This window comes from Eschrichtius robustus, chromosome 1, assembly GCF_028021215.1.
Source record: "Eschrichtius robustus isolate mEscRob2 chromosome 1, mEscRob2.pri, whole genome shotgun sequence".
NCBI lineage: Eukaryota > Metazoa > Chordata > Mammalia > Artiodactyla > Eschrichtiidae > Eschrichtius > Eschrichtius robustus.
In genome coordinates, this window is record NC_090824.1 from 163622849 (window position 1) to 163640340 (window position 17492).

The 17492-nt window shown below is 49.1% G+C and overlaps 2 protein-coding genes across 3 annotated transcripts; both read right to left on the reverse strand.

Annotated features, from left to right (window-relative positions):
- On the reverse strand, positions 1–13611 carry WDR73 (WD repeat domain 73). Its single transcript, XM_068558307.1, has 8 exons — positions 13550–13611; positions 12949–13016; positions 12552–12640; positions 10239–10327; positions 9546–9610; positions 3161–3325; positions 2470–2829; positions 1–1361 (listed from the first exon to the last, which is right to left on the reverse strand). Exons 1-8 carry the CDS (start codon positions 13588–13590, stop codon positions 1126–1128), a joined length of 1113 nt encoding a protein of 370 aa, XP_068414408.1. The 5' UTR covers positions 13591–13611; the 3' UTR covers positions 1–1125.
- Positions 13612–14501: 890 nt separating this feature from the next.
- NMB (neuromedin B) lies at positions 14502–17472 on the reverse strand. Of its 2 annotated transcripts, none has more exons than XM_068537771.1 (3): positions 17316–17472; positions 16513–16685; positions 14502–14755 (listed from the first exon to the last, which is right to left on the reverse strand). In XM_068537771.1, exons 1-3 carry the CDS (start codon positions 17470–17472, stop codon positions 14699–14701), a joined length of 387 nt encoding a protein of 128 aa, XP_068393872.1. In that variant the 3' UTR covers positions 14502–14698. The 2 variants fall into 2 exon arrangements, with proteins under 2 accessions (XP_068393872.1, XP_068393880.1); XM_068537779.1 differs by having other exon boundaries at positions 14502–14760.
- Positions 17473–17492: the final 20 nt, after the last annotated feature.

A 17492-nucleotide genomic window follows, 5' to 3' on the forward strand; every position in this document is an offset into this window, starting at 1 on the left:
TACAAATAATGATTTTTCATTTATCAGACTGGCAAAGGTCAAAAAGCCACTAAGGAGAGTGGTGGTGAGGTAAGAGAATCAGACTGATCATCATCGTTGCCGTCATAAAGTGGCACAATCTCTATGGCGGGCACTTTGACAGTATTTATAAAATTGAAAAATGCTCACATCCTCTGCCTTAGCAGTTTTAATTTTAGAAATGTATTCTACAGACATATTGTTCATGGATACAAAAGTTGTACATACTATTTGTAATTTCAAAGGATTAGAAAATTTTAATTACCACATAACAGAAGCCTGGGTATATAAATTATGGTTCAACTGAACAATGGTACATCGTACAACTGGGATAAAGAAACAAGCTGCTCCTCTGTACCTTCTGAATTGTGTACCATGTAACCTTTATCAGCTGTTCAAGGCAAAAATGTTTTAAAATTTGGCAATTTAGTAGATAAAAATGGCATAACCTTATTTTAATTGCTATTTCCTTCATTGCTACTGGGGTTGACTTTTTTCATGATTATCTGTCACTATACATTTTCACGTCTGTAAAAATTTCACAAAACCTGTTTACATCCGTTGGCTCTTCAGATTCCATGATATTGTGAATGCAGACAGGGGTAAAACGCTGCCATTTTACACTTGGGGGAAATGGGGCTCCCAGATCTAAGAGTAGCTACCAAATATTTATTGTGCCATGCATCCTACCGGTTACTATTATTATTTTTATTATTTATTTGGTTGTGCTGGGTCTTAGTTGCGGCAGACGGGCTCCTTAGTTGTGACATGCGAACTCTTAGTTGCAGCATGCATGTGGGATCTAGTTCCCTGACCAGGGATTGAACCCGGGCCCCCTGCATTGGGAGCACGGAGTCTTAACCACTGTGCCACCAGGGAAGTCCCCTTACCAGTTATTTTTAAATATGTTACTTCTAACTTTCCCAACAGTCCTGCCAGGTAGTTATTACCAGTCTCATTCTACAAATAAAGAAACTGGGACTGAGAGGCTGGTTAACTTACCCACGGCCACTCAGCTGGTAACAGGGCTCTGTGGTCACTTGTATCCTGAATCAACATCCTTGCTATACAGCAGCTTCCTAGGGCCTGGGCGGAAAGATGCTGGAGTCAGCAGGCAGCATGGAGGTCCACCCAGTCCCATACGTGCAGAGAGGCATCACTTGCTGCGGACAACAAAGTCCTTGGTTTGCAGGGGTGCCAGGTGTGGGTGGTGACCAGTGGAGCAGTGTCTATCCCATTGCCGTCTAGGAAGATGTGACCTTTGTGAGTGAAGACAGGTTCTACTTGGCGCCCCGTTCCACCCCAAGACGTGACGTCATAGACCTGGACCGTCCCATCAAAACCTGAGGAAGAACAAGAAAAGAGAGCACTGACGCTGAATCTCTGAATGCTCTACGGAACCAAAACAGGCTAGAGGATGAGGAATCAAATAGCCACAAGATACTTAAAGGCCAACTGAGGGAATTCCTCGGCGGTCCAGTGGTTTGGACTCTGCGCTTTCACTGCTGAGGGCGTGGGTTCTATCCCTGGTTGGGGAACTAAGATCCCACAAGCTGTGCGGTACAGCCAAATAAATAAATAAATAAAATTAAAGGCCAACGGAAGGGCATGTAACATCTGCCGTCAATGTCGGCGGCTGATGACTCCTCGGAGCATATAACAATAAGCATCTGTTGTCCATCTATCACGTGCCAGGCCCGAGGCTAATCTTGCATTCTCTCTTTTAACCCTCACAACTGTATGAAGTAGGTACTATCATTTTCCCAAGAAACGGAGGCTTTAGAGACTTTTCAAACCTCTTCCATTTGCCCCCAATTCTAATCCCTCCACATGTGAGTCCCTCTCAGCAGATGGCCTTGTCTCCTACTTGATGGGGGAAAGAGAAGCCTTTAGAGAGAACTACCCAAGCCTGGTTCTGCTCTTCTGCTCTTTCTGGATCCTGCCATAACCAATGACCCTCTCTTGCTCTCTCAACTGTTCTTTCAACCTCTCCCCCCATCAGAGGATCCTTCCATCGGCTTTCAGATACCTCATTACACACCCTCATTCAACTAGATACTGCTGGGCCAGACCCAGGAGCCTGCTGACCTAGCTAGCTTGCTGTAATTCTAAAAGCGAGAAGACTGAGCGGCACCGCTGAGACCCTATCACCTCTCCCTGGTGCAGCCCGTGGCTGTCCTAGTGTCTTACCATCCGCAGCCTCTCCACCAACCTCAGAACTGAATTCCTGCTGGGACAGGAAAGGCCTGCTACCAACGTGGGGAAGTCTGGTAGCCAGGATGTGGAAGGGCCGCCACTGAAGAACCTGGAGAGCTAATTTGGAGCTTTTCTGTGAGCAACTTTAACTTCTGGGGCCAGATTTACTAAGGGACTATGGGCTCCTTCCTGAGCACTCAAGAGTCCCCGGAAGAGAGAGATCAAGTGACAGACACAAAATCCTCTCAGCAGTACCTGAAATGGCCAAGCAGTTGTCCAGGCCTGGAGCCCAAGTCACTCGCAGCAGCTCTGGGTCAGGGCTAGGCGTGGACACTGGGCACTGGACCAAGCTCACCGGCTGGCAGAGATCCCGGGGGTCAAGAAGACAGAGCTGCCCGTCCGAGCCAAGGCTGGCAATGCTGGGCCCAGGGCCCCGGCCCCCAGCTTCTGCACACCACCTCCCTCCAGCGGACCCAGAGCCGGGCCTGAGGTTCTCTGACGGGGTCCACTTCTGGCGGGTGTCGACAAGCCCCAGGCGGCCTGAGGTGCAGCAGAAAGCAAAGGTGTCTGCGTCCAGGACCTGCAGGCTACTCAGCAACTCGCCGTCACTGACACCTGGATGGCGGGGCGAGAGGAGAAAAGTGGCTGCAGTCAGATGGGTCCAGCGGTTTGGCAGCGTTGGCTGGTCCAAGCCCCCTCCTCTGGGCAGCTCCCCACCGGCCCCCAGCCGAGCGAACCATTTCCTGCCGCCTTCTCATCTCACACGGTCCGCCTGGCTGATTGTGTGCTGGTCCCGGACTGCCTTCCCCAGCCCCGGAACAGGAGCCCCCGAGGCCTGGCCTTGCCTCTCACTCATCTCGTTTCCCCAGCAGCTGGCACACAGGGTTGGATTCGGCTTCCAGCGTGGCTGGGTGGGGCTTGAGGAGCTGGCAAGGGGCTGCGGTACCTGAGCTGTACGTGGTCTTCTGTGATTCCAGATCCACCACCTTCAGACTGCTGAGCCTGGCCCCGTGGAGGACTCTGGGCGCCGCCGACGAGAAGATGGCCACCCTGGGCCAGAGACGCCCCTCCTTCTCGCGCACATCAATGGTGCTGACAGCCTTGATGACATCTGGGGGAAGATGGAAGCGGCTAAAGTCCAGAATGTTAATGCAGGTTTGAAACATTCCATGGTGAAGGCCTGCCAGAAGGTCAGGGGAGACGGGCTCACAGCTGGCGAGAGAGGATGTGGAGACATAATCACTGTGCGTTGTGTTTACTTTTTGGAAACTGTCAGAACCACTGTAGTTTCTCTATAATTTGTCTTATGAACTGTTTCGCACATGGGAGATAATGAATCACAGCAGCCATCTCAAAACCTCCCAAGCAATTCTGGCTTTTTATAGTTTTGTAGAGAACAAATAAAGGAAGAGAAAAGGAAAGAACACGCCGATGATGTTGTTTACACCTTAACTGAAAATAACAGGAACGGAGTTCATGAAGTAATATTATTTCTTCAAAAACATGTCCCATGACCTCAAGCAATTGGCCGAATCCTAACAGGTCAAGGTTATAACACAGATGTCTTTGTCTTCAAACATAAACAGGGCAAGAAAGCCCACATCTTTTTTACACTGAACGTTAAAAAGACATACTTGCCCTCAGGTTAAATCAAATTTTAACTTTGTTCACCTCAGTCTGCTTCGACAGCAGACAGGTTCCCGTCTCTGCATTCTCCATTTATAACATAGTTCAGAACAAGTAGTTTGCTGTACAAACTACTTAAAGGGAGATGCATATTTTCCATTTTATATTTTCTTGCTCCAAGAGGGAGCTCACTGTTTGGTTTCACATTCTCTGAAGAAAATGGAGATCTATGTATTTTTAAATTCTAGAGGATAGGTAAGAGGATGAGGAAGGGACGGATGAGAGAAGGAACACTAACACGGCTTATCAAGCGAGCACGTGGCAGTCAGTTCCCTGGAGACAGTTCACATACAAGGAGTCACAGAAGGTGCGGCCAGGCTGGGCTAGGATGCAGAGGCCCCTTGAGTCCTGCTCCCCAAGCCACAGACTCTCAGTGCACTTCGTCTAGACTTGTTGAACATAACTGCTCTACCCTAGGAGCCGCAGAGGTCGGAGCAGACAAAACAGCTGAGCCTCAGGACCATGTGTCTCCGGCGAGTGCCAGTGAGGCTGCGATTCAAACCAGCCCAGCACAGCTTGCCTCACTCCCCCGGGCCCCACTTAAGCGGCTCCCTCTCCCCCTTCCACAGACTCTGAGGAACCCGGAACAGATTCCCCAGGACCTGCTGCTCTGAGCCAGGGGTGGTTCTCAGATATGATTTGTCCCCTGATGGCGGGGAAGGAGGAGGTCAAGGGAAAGCCTTCAAAGACCTATTTCAAAGATGCAGTGGAAGACAAAGGCTTCAGAGCTCCTGACTGGAGGGTTGTGCTCCGTAGTTACAACAGGAAAGAAATGCAGGTTCCTCCTCATCCCCTCTCTTGTCAGTGTCAAAATGCCCCCTTTAGGAAATCCACACCAACTAGCCAAATGAAAAGAAAAACTACTACAAAATCAAAGCAAAAGGTGCAGTGAGGCACCTCCAAGAACTGGGCAATAAAAGAAAGAAGGCTGTCTGAAGATTAAACCAACAGAACGGGTCAGAGCTGCAGTAGGCACACTCCTTAAGGAGTCAGAATGGCTCCAGACCTGCAGTACTGAGCTAACATATTACCACGTCAAAAGGAGAAGTGGTGGCCATGAGAGGGGGCTGTTCAGCCACAAAGGCAAAGAAAATGCTGGGGCCCGTCCACGGCAGAGAGAGCCACTCCAGACTGAAGTTAACTTCCAAGTAGAGGCTTCGGGAGACATTCAGCTGAGGCTGTTAGGTATGTCTCCATCTAAAGACATTCTCAGTGGACCCCTCAGCCCCAGAGCTGAGAGGGGAGGCCACAGGCCCTCCCTCCAGGGGCCTGGACAGCACCTAGGCCTGGGGAGCCAAGCCTTCACAAGTTCTATACTCTCTGCCTAAGATAGCTTATGAAAACACCATTTGGAAGCCTCGGAGCTGATTCCTCTTGTTATGGTTATGTTTATCATGCAGGCTTTGATTAGGTTAGGTCTTCTATAGGAAAAGAATAAGGATTGGAATATTCCACTTTTAGGGATACTTATTTTTTCATTATAAACTAATAAATCTGCGTTCTGGTTTATACAGCAGTCCTGTGAGTCTGGTGAGCGTGTCTGCCCCTAATAACAGATTAGATTTGTTCTGAGTGTGCTGACAGAATCAGGTTTCTGAGATACCAAAGCTGTAGGTCAAACCTGGACCTTGGAAAATTCACCAAGATAATGCTACATTTTTAGGCATCTAGGAAAACAGCTGGCCAGCCTTCCCCAGATTCTGGAATATTCTGCACTAATATCCAGGGGAAGGTAACTATCTGATTTCCTACTCTCATATGGGTGTCAGAGCAAGTCTCCTTGGGCCTAGCTCTCCTGGGCCTGGGGCTACAGGTTCTACATGGCACCTGGTACCCCAGGCACTGTCAGGGCAAAAGAGCTCCAAGGCGCCCCCTCATCTTTAAACCATTGCTGCCCCACGCAGCCTATTTTTAGAGAAAGATAAAAAACAACTATAGGGGCTTCCCTGGTGGCGCAGCGGTTGAGAATCTGCCTGCCAATGCAGGGGACACGGGTTCGAGCCCTGGTCTGGGAGGATCCCACATGCTGCGGAGCAACTAGGCCCGTGAGCCACAACTACTGAGCCTGCGCATCTGGAGCCTGTGCTCCACAACAAGAGAGGCCACGACAGTGAGAGGCCCACGCACCACGATGAGGAGTGGCCCCCGCTTGCTGCAACTAGAGAAAGCCCTCGCGCAGAAGCGAAGACCCAACACAGCCATAAATAAATAAATAAAATTAAAAAAAAAACAAACTGTAAGTTACTGACATAAGGATCGACATAGAGATCACTGGAACCGAATGGAGAGTCCAGAAATAAATCCTTATATTCACAATCAACCGATTTTCACCAAAGGCACCAACGCAGGTCAGTGGAGAAAGGCCAGGCTTTTTGACAAATGGACAACCAGACATTCACATGAAAAAGATGAACTTAGACCCTTCCCTCATACCTACCATACACAAAAGTTAACTCTAAAGAGATCACAGACTTAAATGTTGGAGCTAAAACAATAAAACTTTTGGAAAAAAAAAACACTGGGGAAAATCTATGGATTAAGTAAAGATTTCTTAGATATGACACTGTTTTATTATTAAAACGGACCTCATCAAAATTTAAAACTTTTATGCTTCAAAGGACACTATTAAGAAAATGAAAAGACAGGGAGAAAATACTAGCAAAACATATATCTGATAAATAACATGTATCTAGAATGTACAAAGAACTCTCACAAGTCAATAAAGACAAAACAGCCAATCAAAAAGTGGGCAAAATATTTGATAAAATATAAGCACCAAGAAAGCATGGAACATCTATGTGAGTGCTTGCTGTTATATCCCCAGAACCTTGCCCAATGCTTGGCACACTGGAAGCACACAATGAATAACGACTGAATGATGAAATGCTAGCTACTGCTACAAATAACAGTAATAATAATAATAATAATAATAATAATTATTATTATTATTATTATTATTATTATGTGCCCTTTCATAAGTAGATCTTACTTCCAGGAACCAGATCTAAGCAAAATGGTGGCACAGACTATGTTGCCAGTAAGTAAATACCCTACGACCTTTTTTTCAGAGCCCTTTACATACTATACTGAGATCAATTATTATTATCTAACTATAGTTACCACCAGGCATAGTTATAAGCAGACTCTGAAGTCAGACTAGATTTAAGTCTTGGTTCTGCAACCATCTTTGTGACTTTGAACAAGTTAGCCTCTCTGGGAAAGAGTTTGTTCTCAGACTCATGAGAATTTAATGAGATCACACATGGAAAGTGATTAGTACAGTGACTGGAATATAATATACACTCATTAATATTACTGTTACATCTTATAGATTGTTAATTAATCCAAACAAGTATCTATTAAAATGTACAGTGAAACTGGAATATCAAAGGGCCTGTGACAGCATGTTATCTCAGCCTGCTGGCGGAAAAAAAATAACAACAAAACACCCTTAGGAAGATTCAAATAGGCATTTTACCAAAGATACATGAATGGCTAATAAGCATATAAAAAGATGCTCAACATTATTAGTCATTAAGGAATTGCAAATGAAAGCCACATGATATACAATTTCACATCCATTAGGACAGCTTTAATAAAAAAAGACAGATAGGGCTTCCCTGGTGGCGCAGTGGTTGAGAATCTGCCTGCCAATGCAGGGGACACAGGTTCGAGCCCTGGTCTGGGAAGATCCCACATGCCACGGAGCAACTAGGCCCGTGAGCCACAACTACTGAGCCTGCGCGTCTGGAGCCTGTGCTCCACAACAAGAGAGACCACGATGGCGAGAGGCCCGCGCACCGCAATGAAGAGTGGCCCCCGCTTGCCACAACTAGAGAAAGCCCTCACACAGAAACGAAGATCCAACACAGCCAAAAAATAAAATTAAATAAATTAATTAAAAGTAACATTAGAAAAAAAAAAGTTACTGTTGACCCACATCCTTGCCAGTAAAAAAAAAAAAAAAAAAAGACAGATAATAAAATGTTGGTGAGGACATGGAGAAACAGGAACCCTCATACACTGCTGGTGGGAATGTAAATGATGAAGCCATTTTGGAAAAGAGTTTGGGAGTTTCTTAAAAAATCAAACATAAATTTACCACATGATCCAGCAATTTTATTCCTAATGTCTATCCAAGACATACGAAGACATATGTCCACACAGAGACTTGTACATGAATGTTCTTAGCAGCATTATTCCTAATAACCAAAAATCAGATCCATCAACTGGTGAACAGATAGACAAATGTGATACATCCATAAATGGAATACTGTTCAGCCATAAAAAGGAACAAACTGCTGATACACGTTATGACATTGTATGACATGGTGGAAACAAAAGTACTATGCTCAGTGAACGAAGCCAGATACAAGAGACCACATATTGTATGATTCCATTGATATGAAATATCCAGAAAAGGCAAATCTATCATAGAGACAGAAAGCAGATTAGTGGTCGCCTGGGGCAGGGTGTGGGCATGGGGGTTAATAGTAATTGGCATGATGGATCTTACTGGGGTCATGAAAATATCCAAAACTGATTATAGTGGTGGTTGCACAACTTGTTAATTTACTAAAAAAAAAAAAATCACTGAACTGTATACTTAAAATGGGTGACTTTCAATAAAATTATGAAAAAATAAACAATCATAACTACAAATAAGGATATACACACACCTGGAAGCTACAGCATCAGACAAGTGACAAGGAAGAAACAACAAAGGAAAGTCCACAGGGTCAGCGACCTCAAAAACCAAATGAGGACCAGAAGCGCCTTCCTGCAGCAATGAAGCTTGGGGAGAAGCCAATAGCTGCTACTGGTTTCTGGGAAGCATCCAAGTGAGGCAGAGGACCACACAAGCCAAGGGGCAGTTCCAAGAGTGGCTGTCTTTGCCTTTGAGGCCCGCTTCCACGCTGGTCAGCAATGGTCTAACCCAAGGAGGGATGGCAGGGGCTGGATCAGGGCTGCAGGCTCCGGTGCCTGCCTGACAGGGGAACCGCAAACCTCCTGCTGGAGGGGATACTATGAGGGAACTCCCCGACTCCCAGAGGAACAGGACTAACGCTTCCTGAGCCTTTCCCAACTTTCCTGTTCCCGTTGGGCAGCAGAGTGACGTCTCTGAGTGGGAGACTGGTCAGCCCAGCCTCATGCTCACTCACTGTTTTCCCTCCCTGAGAGCAGCATGGCTGCAATGAGAGGTGACCTCCCTGCTGCCCTCGCTCTGCCCCTGCCCGGGGTGGGAGAGGCCCGAAGTTCACCAGGTGCTCTGCCTCTGGCTGGGCTGGTAAACTCAATTCCTGAAGCAAGCTATAGGAAGCTCCACTTGGGGCTTGTGTGCACTGCTGTGGCTGCTAATTCACCTTTGCTGCATTGAAGCAGATATTGCATTTTAAAAAGAATTTTTTGGCCACGCCGTGTGGCATGTGGGATCTTAGCTCCCCGACCAGGGACTGAACCCGTGCCCCCTGCGGTGGAAGCGCAGAGTCTTAACCACTGGACTGCCAGGGAAGTCCCAGTAGATACTGCATTTTAATTCCCACTGGCTCTGAGTCTGTTTCTTAACTGGCTCAGATTAGGGATTGGGGGTGTGAGAGTAACAGGCTTTCCTACAAACCCAACCCCGCCAAGTCAAAGTCACTTACCGCTGTCCTCCGTAATCTGCCACATCTGCAGGTAACAACCGGGAAGGCCACTGGTCACCAGCAACCTATTCAGGATGGATAGGAAATCTCAGCCCAGACAGCGGGGAGCTCACCCACATAGCCCTCAGCCTCTCCCTCTCCAGCCCACTCAGCTTGGGATTCCTACACTCCCCGTATCAGGAGAGCTTACGCAGGGAGGGGTCCTCAAGATCAGTCACCCTCACTTAACAGAGGAGCAGGCTTGTTCGCCTTTAGGGACAGGTCCACAGCTCACAGAGAGTCGTGGGACTGAGCCCTGGCTTCCACGTGGCATGACGTGTGCTAGAGGACCCAGCAGGCAGCCTGAATACAGAACCCTCACCCAGAGGCTCCGGCCTCTGCCAACTGAGCTATTAGCCCCAACTACCCACCACCAGCTCTCTGAGAAACTAAGAGCATCCCTTCTACTTTATATCTATTCCCTAGAGCAACGCCAGCAATCTGTGGGTTACCATAATCAAGAGGTCCGTGAGGGACCGTAAAGCCACCGAGCACTGGTTTCTTTGTATTCCAGATCTGTGTGTGCACGTGCCCTCCCATGTGCCCCTGTGCTGAGGCGGGACGGGGAGGGGTGGTGATAAAGATACAGGATACCCCTAAAGTTCCAGCCACTCCATCCTGAATGGAAGGTCTGGGTCACAGAGCTGACCATACCTGGTGTCTGGCACATACTTCAGATCAAAGACAGACCTGTCTGAAAATCCTCCATGGCGTACCTTGAAATCTCTTTCAGGGAGTAAGCCCTAAAATAAAAAGAGGTGGCCAATCAGATAGGGGACCACTCTCCAAAGGAACGTTTCAGACAAGTTCTAGGTAAGGAGCCATTTCCCAGCCTAGCAGGAAGCCACGGAAGCCGCTCAGGTGGCAATGATGCTTCTCTGGGCAGGGCCTCAGGGTGCTGTTATTTGCAAATGTTGGTCTCAGCTGCCTACACAGATAGCTTCCTTTCTTTCCTACACATCCAGAACCTTTCTTCTAAACTTTCACCACAGCACAAGTGTTATATTCCAAGCCTTCTTAGAGGAGTCACAGAGGCTTAACAGAGAAAGGTGGAATGTATCAGCCAACTAACACAGCCCCATTCCTCCCCACACCTCGCACTGGAAGTTAGGTGGGTTCTTCCAGCAATAAAAATACAACTGCCAGGACTTCCCTGGTGGCTCAGTGGTTAAGAATCCACCTGCTAGTGGTTAAGAATCTGCCTGCCAATGTAGGGGACACGGGTTCGAGCCCTGGTCCGGGAAGATCCCACATGCCACGTAGCAACTAAGCCCGTGCACCACAACAACTGAGCCTGTGCTCTAGAGCCCGCGAGCCACAACTACTGAGCCTGCGTGCCACAACTACTGAAGCCTGCGTGCCACAACTATGAAGCCCGTGTGCCTAGAGCCCGTGCTCTGCAACAAGAGAAGCCACCGCAACAAGAAGCCCACGCACCACAACGAAGACCCAAAGCAACCAAAAGTAAATAAAATTTAAAAAACAGATAAAGAAAAAAAGAAAATGCATGGTATTAAAAAAAAAAAAAGGAATCCACCTGCTAATGCAAGGGACACGGGTTCGATCCCTGGTCCAGGAAGATCCCACATGCCGCAGAGCAACTGAGCCTGTGCACCACGGCTACTGAGCCTCTGCTCTAGAGCCCGCGAGCCACAACTACTGAAGCCCACGCACCTAGAGCCCATGCTCCGCAAGAAGAGAAGCTACCGCAATGAGAAGCCCGCGCACCGCAACGAAGAGTAGCCCCCGCTCACCGCAACCAGAGAAAGCCAGCGCAGCACTGAAGACCCAACGCAGCCAAATAAATAAATTAAATAAACTAATTAATTAAAAAAAATACAACTGCCAATTATCCAGTGCTCACTGTGTCAGCCACCCTGTTTAGTGCTTTACTCTATCATGTTGAATTCTTACAACCACTCTGTGACCTGGGCACTATAATTATCCCTGTTCTAAAACGACAAAGCCAAGGCATAGGGAGCTTAAGCAACTTTTCTAAGGTCACAGGGGTTATGTTATACATCTGAACCCAAGTCTGTCTAACCGAAGTCCATGCTTTTAGCCACTAGACTCTACTATCTCCACGTGAGGAACCAGAGGCAGGGGAGGAGGAGGTGGCCACAAGAGAACAGAGGGAAAGCCAGGGGTGAGGTGGGAGGTAAATCAGGTCTCTCATCAAGGCTCAATTTTGTTGAGCTCCTGACTTAGCTTCAGGGGTAGGGATGAGGAAGATCAAGAACATTAGGAAGGCAATTTACCCAAGGGCAATAAAGGCCGGACTGATCTAGCCAATGAGGCTGAAGTGATTTTATAGTAACATTAGGCAGCTATCAACTCTTCGTGACACATTCTTTTCTCTTGGCTTCTGGATCACTGGCCTTTTCTGAGACTCCTCCTTCTTCAAAGACTATTCTTTCTCAGTACTCCTTGTGGGTTCATCATCTTCCTCTACCCATTTCTTAAATGTTCTCCCTGAGGCTCTGTCTTTAGCCATCTTCTGCTCTTATTCTTTATATACTACACATTCATCCTAGGTGATCTTAACCATTCTAAGGTTTCAACCACCCTTCATACTCTAATTGCTCCCTAAATTTTTTTTTTTTCCGGCTGTGTGGCACGGCTTATGGTATCTTGGTTCCCCGACCAGGGATCGAACCCAGGCCCCCTGCAGTGGAAGCGTGGCGTCTTAACCACTGGACCACCAGGGAATTCCCCCTAAATCTATTCTTCATAAAGTATAATTGACTTCTTGCTCTAGGAGCCCTCTGTAAATCCCAGGACTTTCTGTACAACTTACCTCTGTGCACATTTGCCTCCCTTTATTAGACTATAAGGGCAGGCCCAGTGCTTACAGTTTCTCTCTTTCTAGTATCCAGGACAATATTTAGTAGACAATAGGAACTCCATAAAGATTTAATAAATGAGTAGAAGTAGACACATATACTCAGCATAAATATTTCAAGTTACCTGGTTTTCTTTTACAGAAAGTCTGAGAGGTAATATCAGATGAAGAATCTCATTTTTTTTCAGGCTTTCATAGCCAGCAACCAAGATTCCTGGAAAAAGAAGCAGAATAAGCTGTGACAAAGTGCTAGAAAGATTCTGGACCACGGATGGGTCCAGACACTCTGCCAAATCTTCCAAAGCAAAGATAAACTCTTCTGCCATTGGTATTCAGCCTTGTACTGAGGGATGGAAGAGATCTAGATTTTCATAAGAGATATATAATGCTGATGGGGCATGAAATTGCTACAAGTGACCAAGAGGCCCTCAAGCTCCCAGAAGAGTGGTTGGGTCCCTCTGGGCTGAGCTCCTGAGTTCCAGCTTGAGGAGTGGTTCTTTAGGGCCAGGCAGGGCATATCACCTTTGTCACCAATCCATTCAAGGACTCGAGTGGCTCCCGAGAGGTCGAATGCATGGAAATCCTGGTACCTGCATGATAGGGACACAACGTCACACGATGCATGGCACTTTACAGCTGTTAAAGAACCTGAGATGTTAGCATGGTTCGGCAGTTGGGGGCCCAGGCTCTGGAATCAGGCAGAACTGGGATCAAGTCTTGTTACACATTTCATCCCCTGTGTGACTGGGAGCAGGCCAGTCACAATTTCCCTGAGCCTCGTCCTCATCTGTAAAATGGAACTCCTAGAGTACTCAGACTCCCCAAGGTTGATGTGAGGAATCGAGATAATCTTTGTTTAAGGTTTAACTCAGAGCCTGGCGCAAAATAAACAGTCACTTATGTTATTATTATCCTCCACAAGCACTGCCCCTACTAGTACTTCACACAATTTGTGCACACAGGAAGGTGCCATTTCCCAGCTGCGGGAGCCGAGGCCCAGGCGGAGTCCTCCGTACAGGTCCCGCCCCACATGCCGCGAGTTCCCTGCGTGCTCCACGCCACGCCCGTCCGCCCCCAAGCCAGCTCCAGGCCCGGATCCACGTCCCAAGCCCACACGATTTACAAGCGCAAGGATTCCACCAGCCAGTCCTCCGCGGGCTCCATGGCAACTGTCGCTTCCGGTACCCCACTTCCGCCTCTGAACCTTCCTGGGCAAGCGCGGCCCTCTCGCGAGGAGTGGGGCGCGGCCTGGTCTGACCCGGGGGTGGGGCCTTAGAGGTGCCCTAGCGCCGCCGTGGACATGCAGTACCCTTAGCTAGCTAGGTCCGGGATTCTCCGGATAAACTCTCCTGGAAACAAGACGCAAATTCAGGGATTCCCAGGATGTCAGTTCCGGGCGGGGCCTGAGGGACCAAATACACGCTCGTTTTATGACCTGGTATTTGCAGATCTGGAAAAGGCCAGATAAAATACAGGACGCCCGGTTAAATTCCAATTTTAGGTAAACAACGAATAATTATTTTCGTTTAAGTATGTCCATGCAATATTTAGGATATCTTATACGAAAATATTATTCATTGTTTATCTGAAATTCGAATATAACTGGGTGTCCTGTACTTTTATTTGCTAACTGGCAATCCCACAAGGCTAGAGAAAAGAGTAAGGGGCCCTCGGGTCTGGATCCCAGCTCAGCTCTCTCCTTGGTATGTGCTGGGCACTCCCCTCAAAGCTTGGCGTGAGGATGAAATCAGGTAAGCAAAGCCCTACTGTGTAGTGTATGTAGGTGGGAGCTTTTACAGGTGGGAAACAGGAGAGACTTGCCTCTGCCGGTAGGTGGCAGAGGCGAGAGTAGAAAAGCGCCTGGCAGAGGACCTGGCATACAGCACGTGTTGAGTACCTGCTTCCTGAATGAGTAGGAGTCCAGAGTCAGTGCCAGACTGGTGCCACGGAGTGTCCTGGGCTCTTTGGGGCCAGCCCCATCTCACTGAACACTGGGTCTTTCAGTCTCCTTTCCCTCCCCTCCCCTCCAACATGGGTAGAAAGAGAGGACCAGACAGTCTATGTAAAGAGCAGGGTTTTATTCACAACTTCAACAGGGAAGCAAGAAATACAGCAGGGACATCATCTGCATCTGCATTGGCGGTATTCCTGGCAACCCAACCAGAAATCACAGTAACGGAGTAACAGAGATGTGAGCCCATGATTTACATCCAGATGGGGCTGCCTGGGTCCCATTCAGCACCTTCCCTGGGTGGGCACAATCTAAGCCATGTCATCTTGTCTTCCTGATGAATGGCATCACTTCTGCAGCATTTGCACCAGCACCCTCCTGTACTGAAGAGGAACACACAGAGGAATTCACCTGGTCAGGGGGACAGATGATAGGGGCATCCTGCCATTCCTAAGTGCTAGGCATCCACAGAGGTAGGCAGGGGCAGGCCCCCCAGTGCCTTTCTCCCTGAAGGGCCTGGGAGGGGTCAGGGTAGTGGTTTTCTCAGAATAACAGCCTCAACCTCACAGAGTGGTCATGACAGTCAAAGGAGATCATAGAAGTAAAGTCCAAGTACCATGCCTGGCCCTGGGCCGGACAGTGTTTTTACTCCCCCACCTCCAGCTCTGCCCAAGACCTCACTTCTGAAGTCCCACCCCCCAGGGCTAAGTACTGCTTCCTCTGAGATTCTCTAGTTGGTCTTCATGTTTCAGGCCTTTGAGACCAGCCAGTGGCCCCGGAGGGGACATTGTCTGCCTTCAGACTCAGCCAGCCCGAGCACCTGGCCCTTACATCTGAGGTCTCCAGAGGCTGATGGTTCTTTTTTTTTTTTTTTGGCCACACTGCGCGGCATGTGGGATCTTAGTTCCCCACGGGGCTGGGGATGAACCTTCTGTAGGGTATGCCCCTCCCTTCTTTCAAAATGTACATACTATATGCTAGGCACGGTGGGGGACACAAAGTTAAGTTAGCCACTGGTGCTGCCAGGAAGCTCACAGACTGGCAACAGCTCCTGTTTATTAAGCGCTTTCTATGCATTAGGCATCATGCTCAGCATGTGACACAAATGGTCTCATTTATGAGGAGAGGGGCACTATTGTTCCCATTTTATGGATGAGGAAGATGAGGCTTGGAGAGGTTAAATGACATTTCTAAGGTCACACAGCTACTAAGTAGCTAGCTTATGAGCCCAGCATGCTGTCACCAGAGCTCACATTCTACCACATCACACTGCCTTCTTCACATAGCAACGAAGTACCGGGGAAGGTGGTGTGGGATGGGGACAGCGCCAGGAACAGAGAATGGAGGAGCTGCCCCTCTGCCAGGCTGGAGGTGAAAGCTGGCTTGGCTCCACCTCTGGGGCCTTGAACCCCATAGGTCAGTGGTTTACAACCAAGGGTGATTTTGGCTCCCTCCCCTGTCCCCTCCCCAGAGGACCTCTGGCAATGTCTGGAGGCATTTTTGGTTGTCCTAACAGTATCTATCCATACTCTAGTGGATAGAGACGAGGGACGCAGCTAAGCTTCCTACAATGCACAGGACAGCTCCCACAACAGAAAACTGTCCAGCCCAGAATATCAAGTGCTGGCGTTGAGAAATCCTGCCACTGGTCACTGAGGCAGACGAGAGACTGGGAAGAGCACTGGTCAAGGTGAACAAGGTCTAGACTCTGTCTTGGCTGCTGACTAACTCTTTTCATCCCTTCTCTGAGCCTCAGGGTCCCAACAGGCACATACAGGGCACAGCAAAGGTGGACAGCTGGGGTGGGGCAAGTCTGTGTAGACTGAGGTGGAGGTAGCGGAAGGTCCTGCTGGAAGAAGCTGGTTAATCCCAGGCTGTGACTTTAGACTGGGCAATGGGTGAGGGGAACGTCTTCCCCTACTTTTTGTTCCATGGGGTTTGCTGGGAAGGTCAGCTTTCTTTCTTCAGAATCCTCTCCGTTTGAGCTCTAGATCACAGGGAGAGCCTAGAATCTCTGGCTTTCTTGGGTGGGCCTATCACACCCTGGCTGAGCACTCACACCGTAAGCCCAATGCTGGATCCAGGGGCAGCCCTGGCTGAGCCTCTCCCGGGCCTGAGGTGGGGGCCTGGCTCACCTGGGTGTGAGGTGCTGGGCCGCTGAGGCTCATGCCCAGAGCTTTCTTTTGCAGGAGGATCCTGAGCAGATCATGACTCAGCTGCAGTCTCTGGTCCCTCAGGGAGATGAGGGGAGCTGTCCCCAATAGGGATGGGCTGGGGGGCTCCAGACTCTTCTTGCCCATGAAGTGACCTAGAAAGGAGATGCCGAGGCATAAGGAAGTCAGGGAGCAAGGATCCTATCCCAGTGGGAAAGCTCCCCATCTCTCCCACTTTTCAGTTCTCATGGCAGGAGGGTACACAACCTTCCTCCTCCTCGTCACCAGGAGCCACAAAGACCACGGGTGGTGGCAAAGCCTGTACCTCAGCTTTTCCTGAGCAGGTAGATAGGATGGAGGGGGTGGTACAGCTGGAAGGAGGGTGGGATGCCCCAGGGCCAGGAAGAAACTCTGCCAGTTGTGCTATCTGCTTAGAAGAGGGACGGGAAACGGCAGAGAAGGAAGTGGAGAACAAGAGGTGTCTGGAAGGTGGAGGTGCAGAGAGAAGACACACCAGAGGTTAGAAGATTCAGTAGAGTCTTGTCTAAGAGAAGGGGCACGGGCTGGCAGGTAGATTTAGGATCCAGTCCCAGCTCTGCTTTAAACTGGCTGGGTGAGTGATTTAACCAAGTCATTGGGTCTGGGTCTCAAGTTCCCCATCTGTTAGGTGAGTTCCAGGGTCCCCTCTAGCCTGGACACTAGTGTCCATGGCTGAGGAGAGGGCAGAGAAGGAAAATGGGGTCAGAGCAGGGTGGGGGGCTCTTGCCCGTACCGCGAAGACTTACCGGTGGCCCAGAGATTGCCCCGCGGGTGCACTCGTATCTTGCTGGCCCGGCTGCGGGGCTCCGGGAGATCCCAGCTAAACGGGGCGGCGCCGGCAGCGAGCAGATCGAAGAGCAGAAGGCCTCCGAGCAGCCGAGCGCCCCGCGCCCGCAGGGTCATGGCTGGGTGCCGGCCGCGAC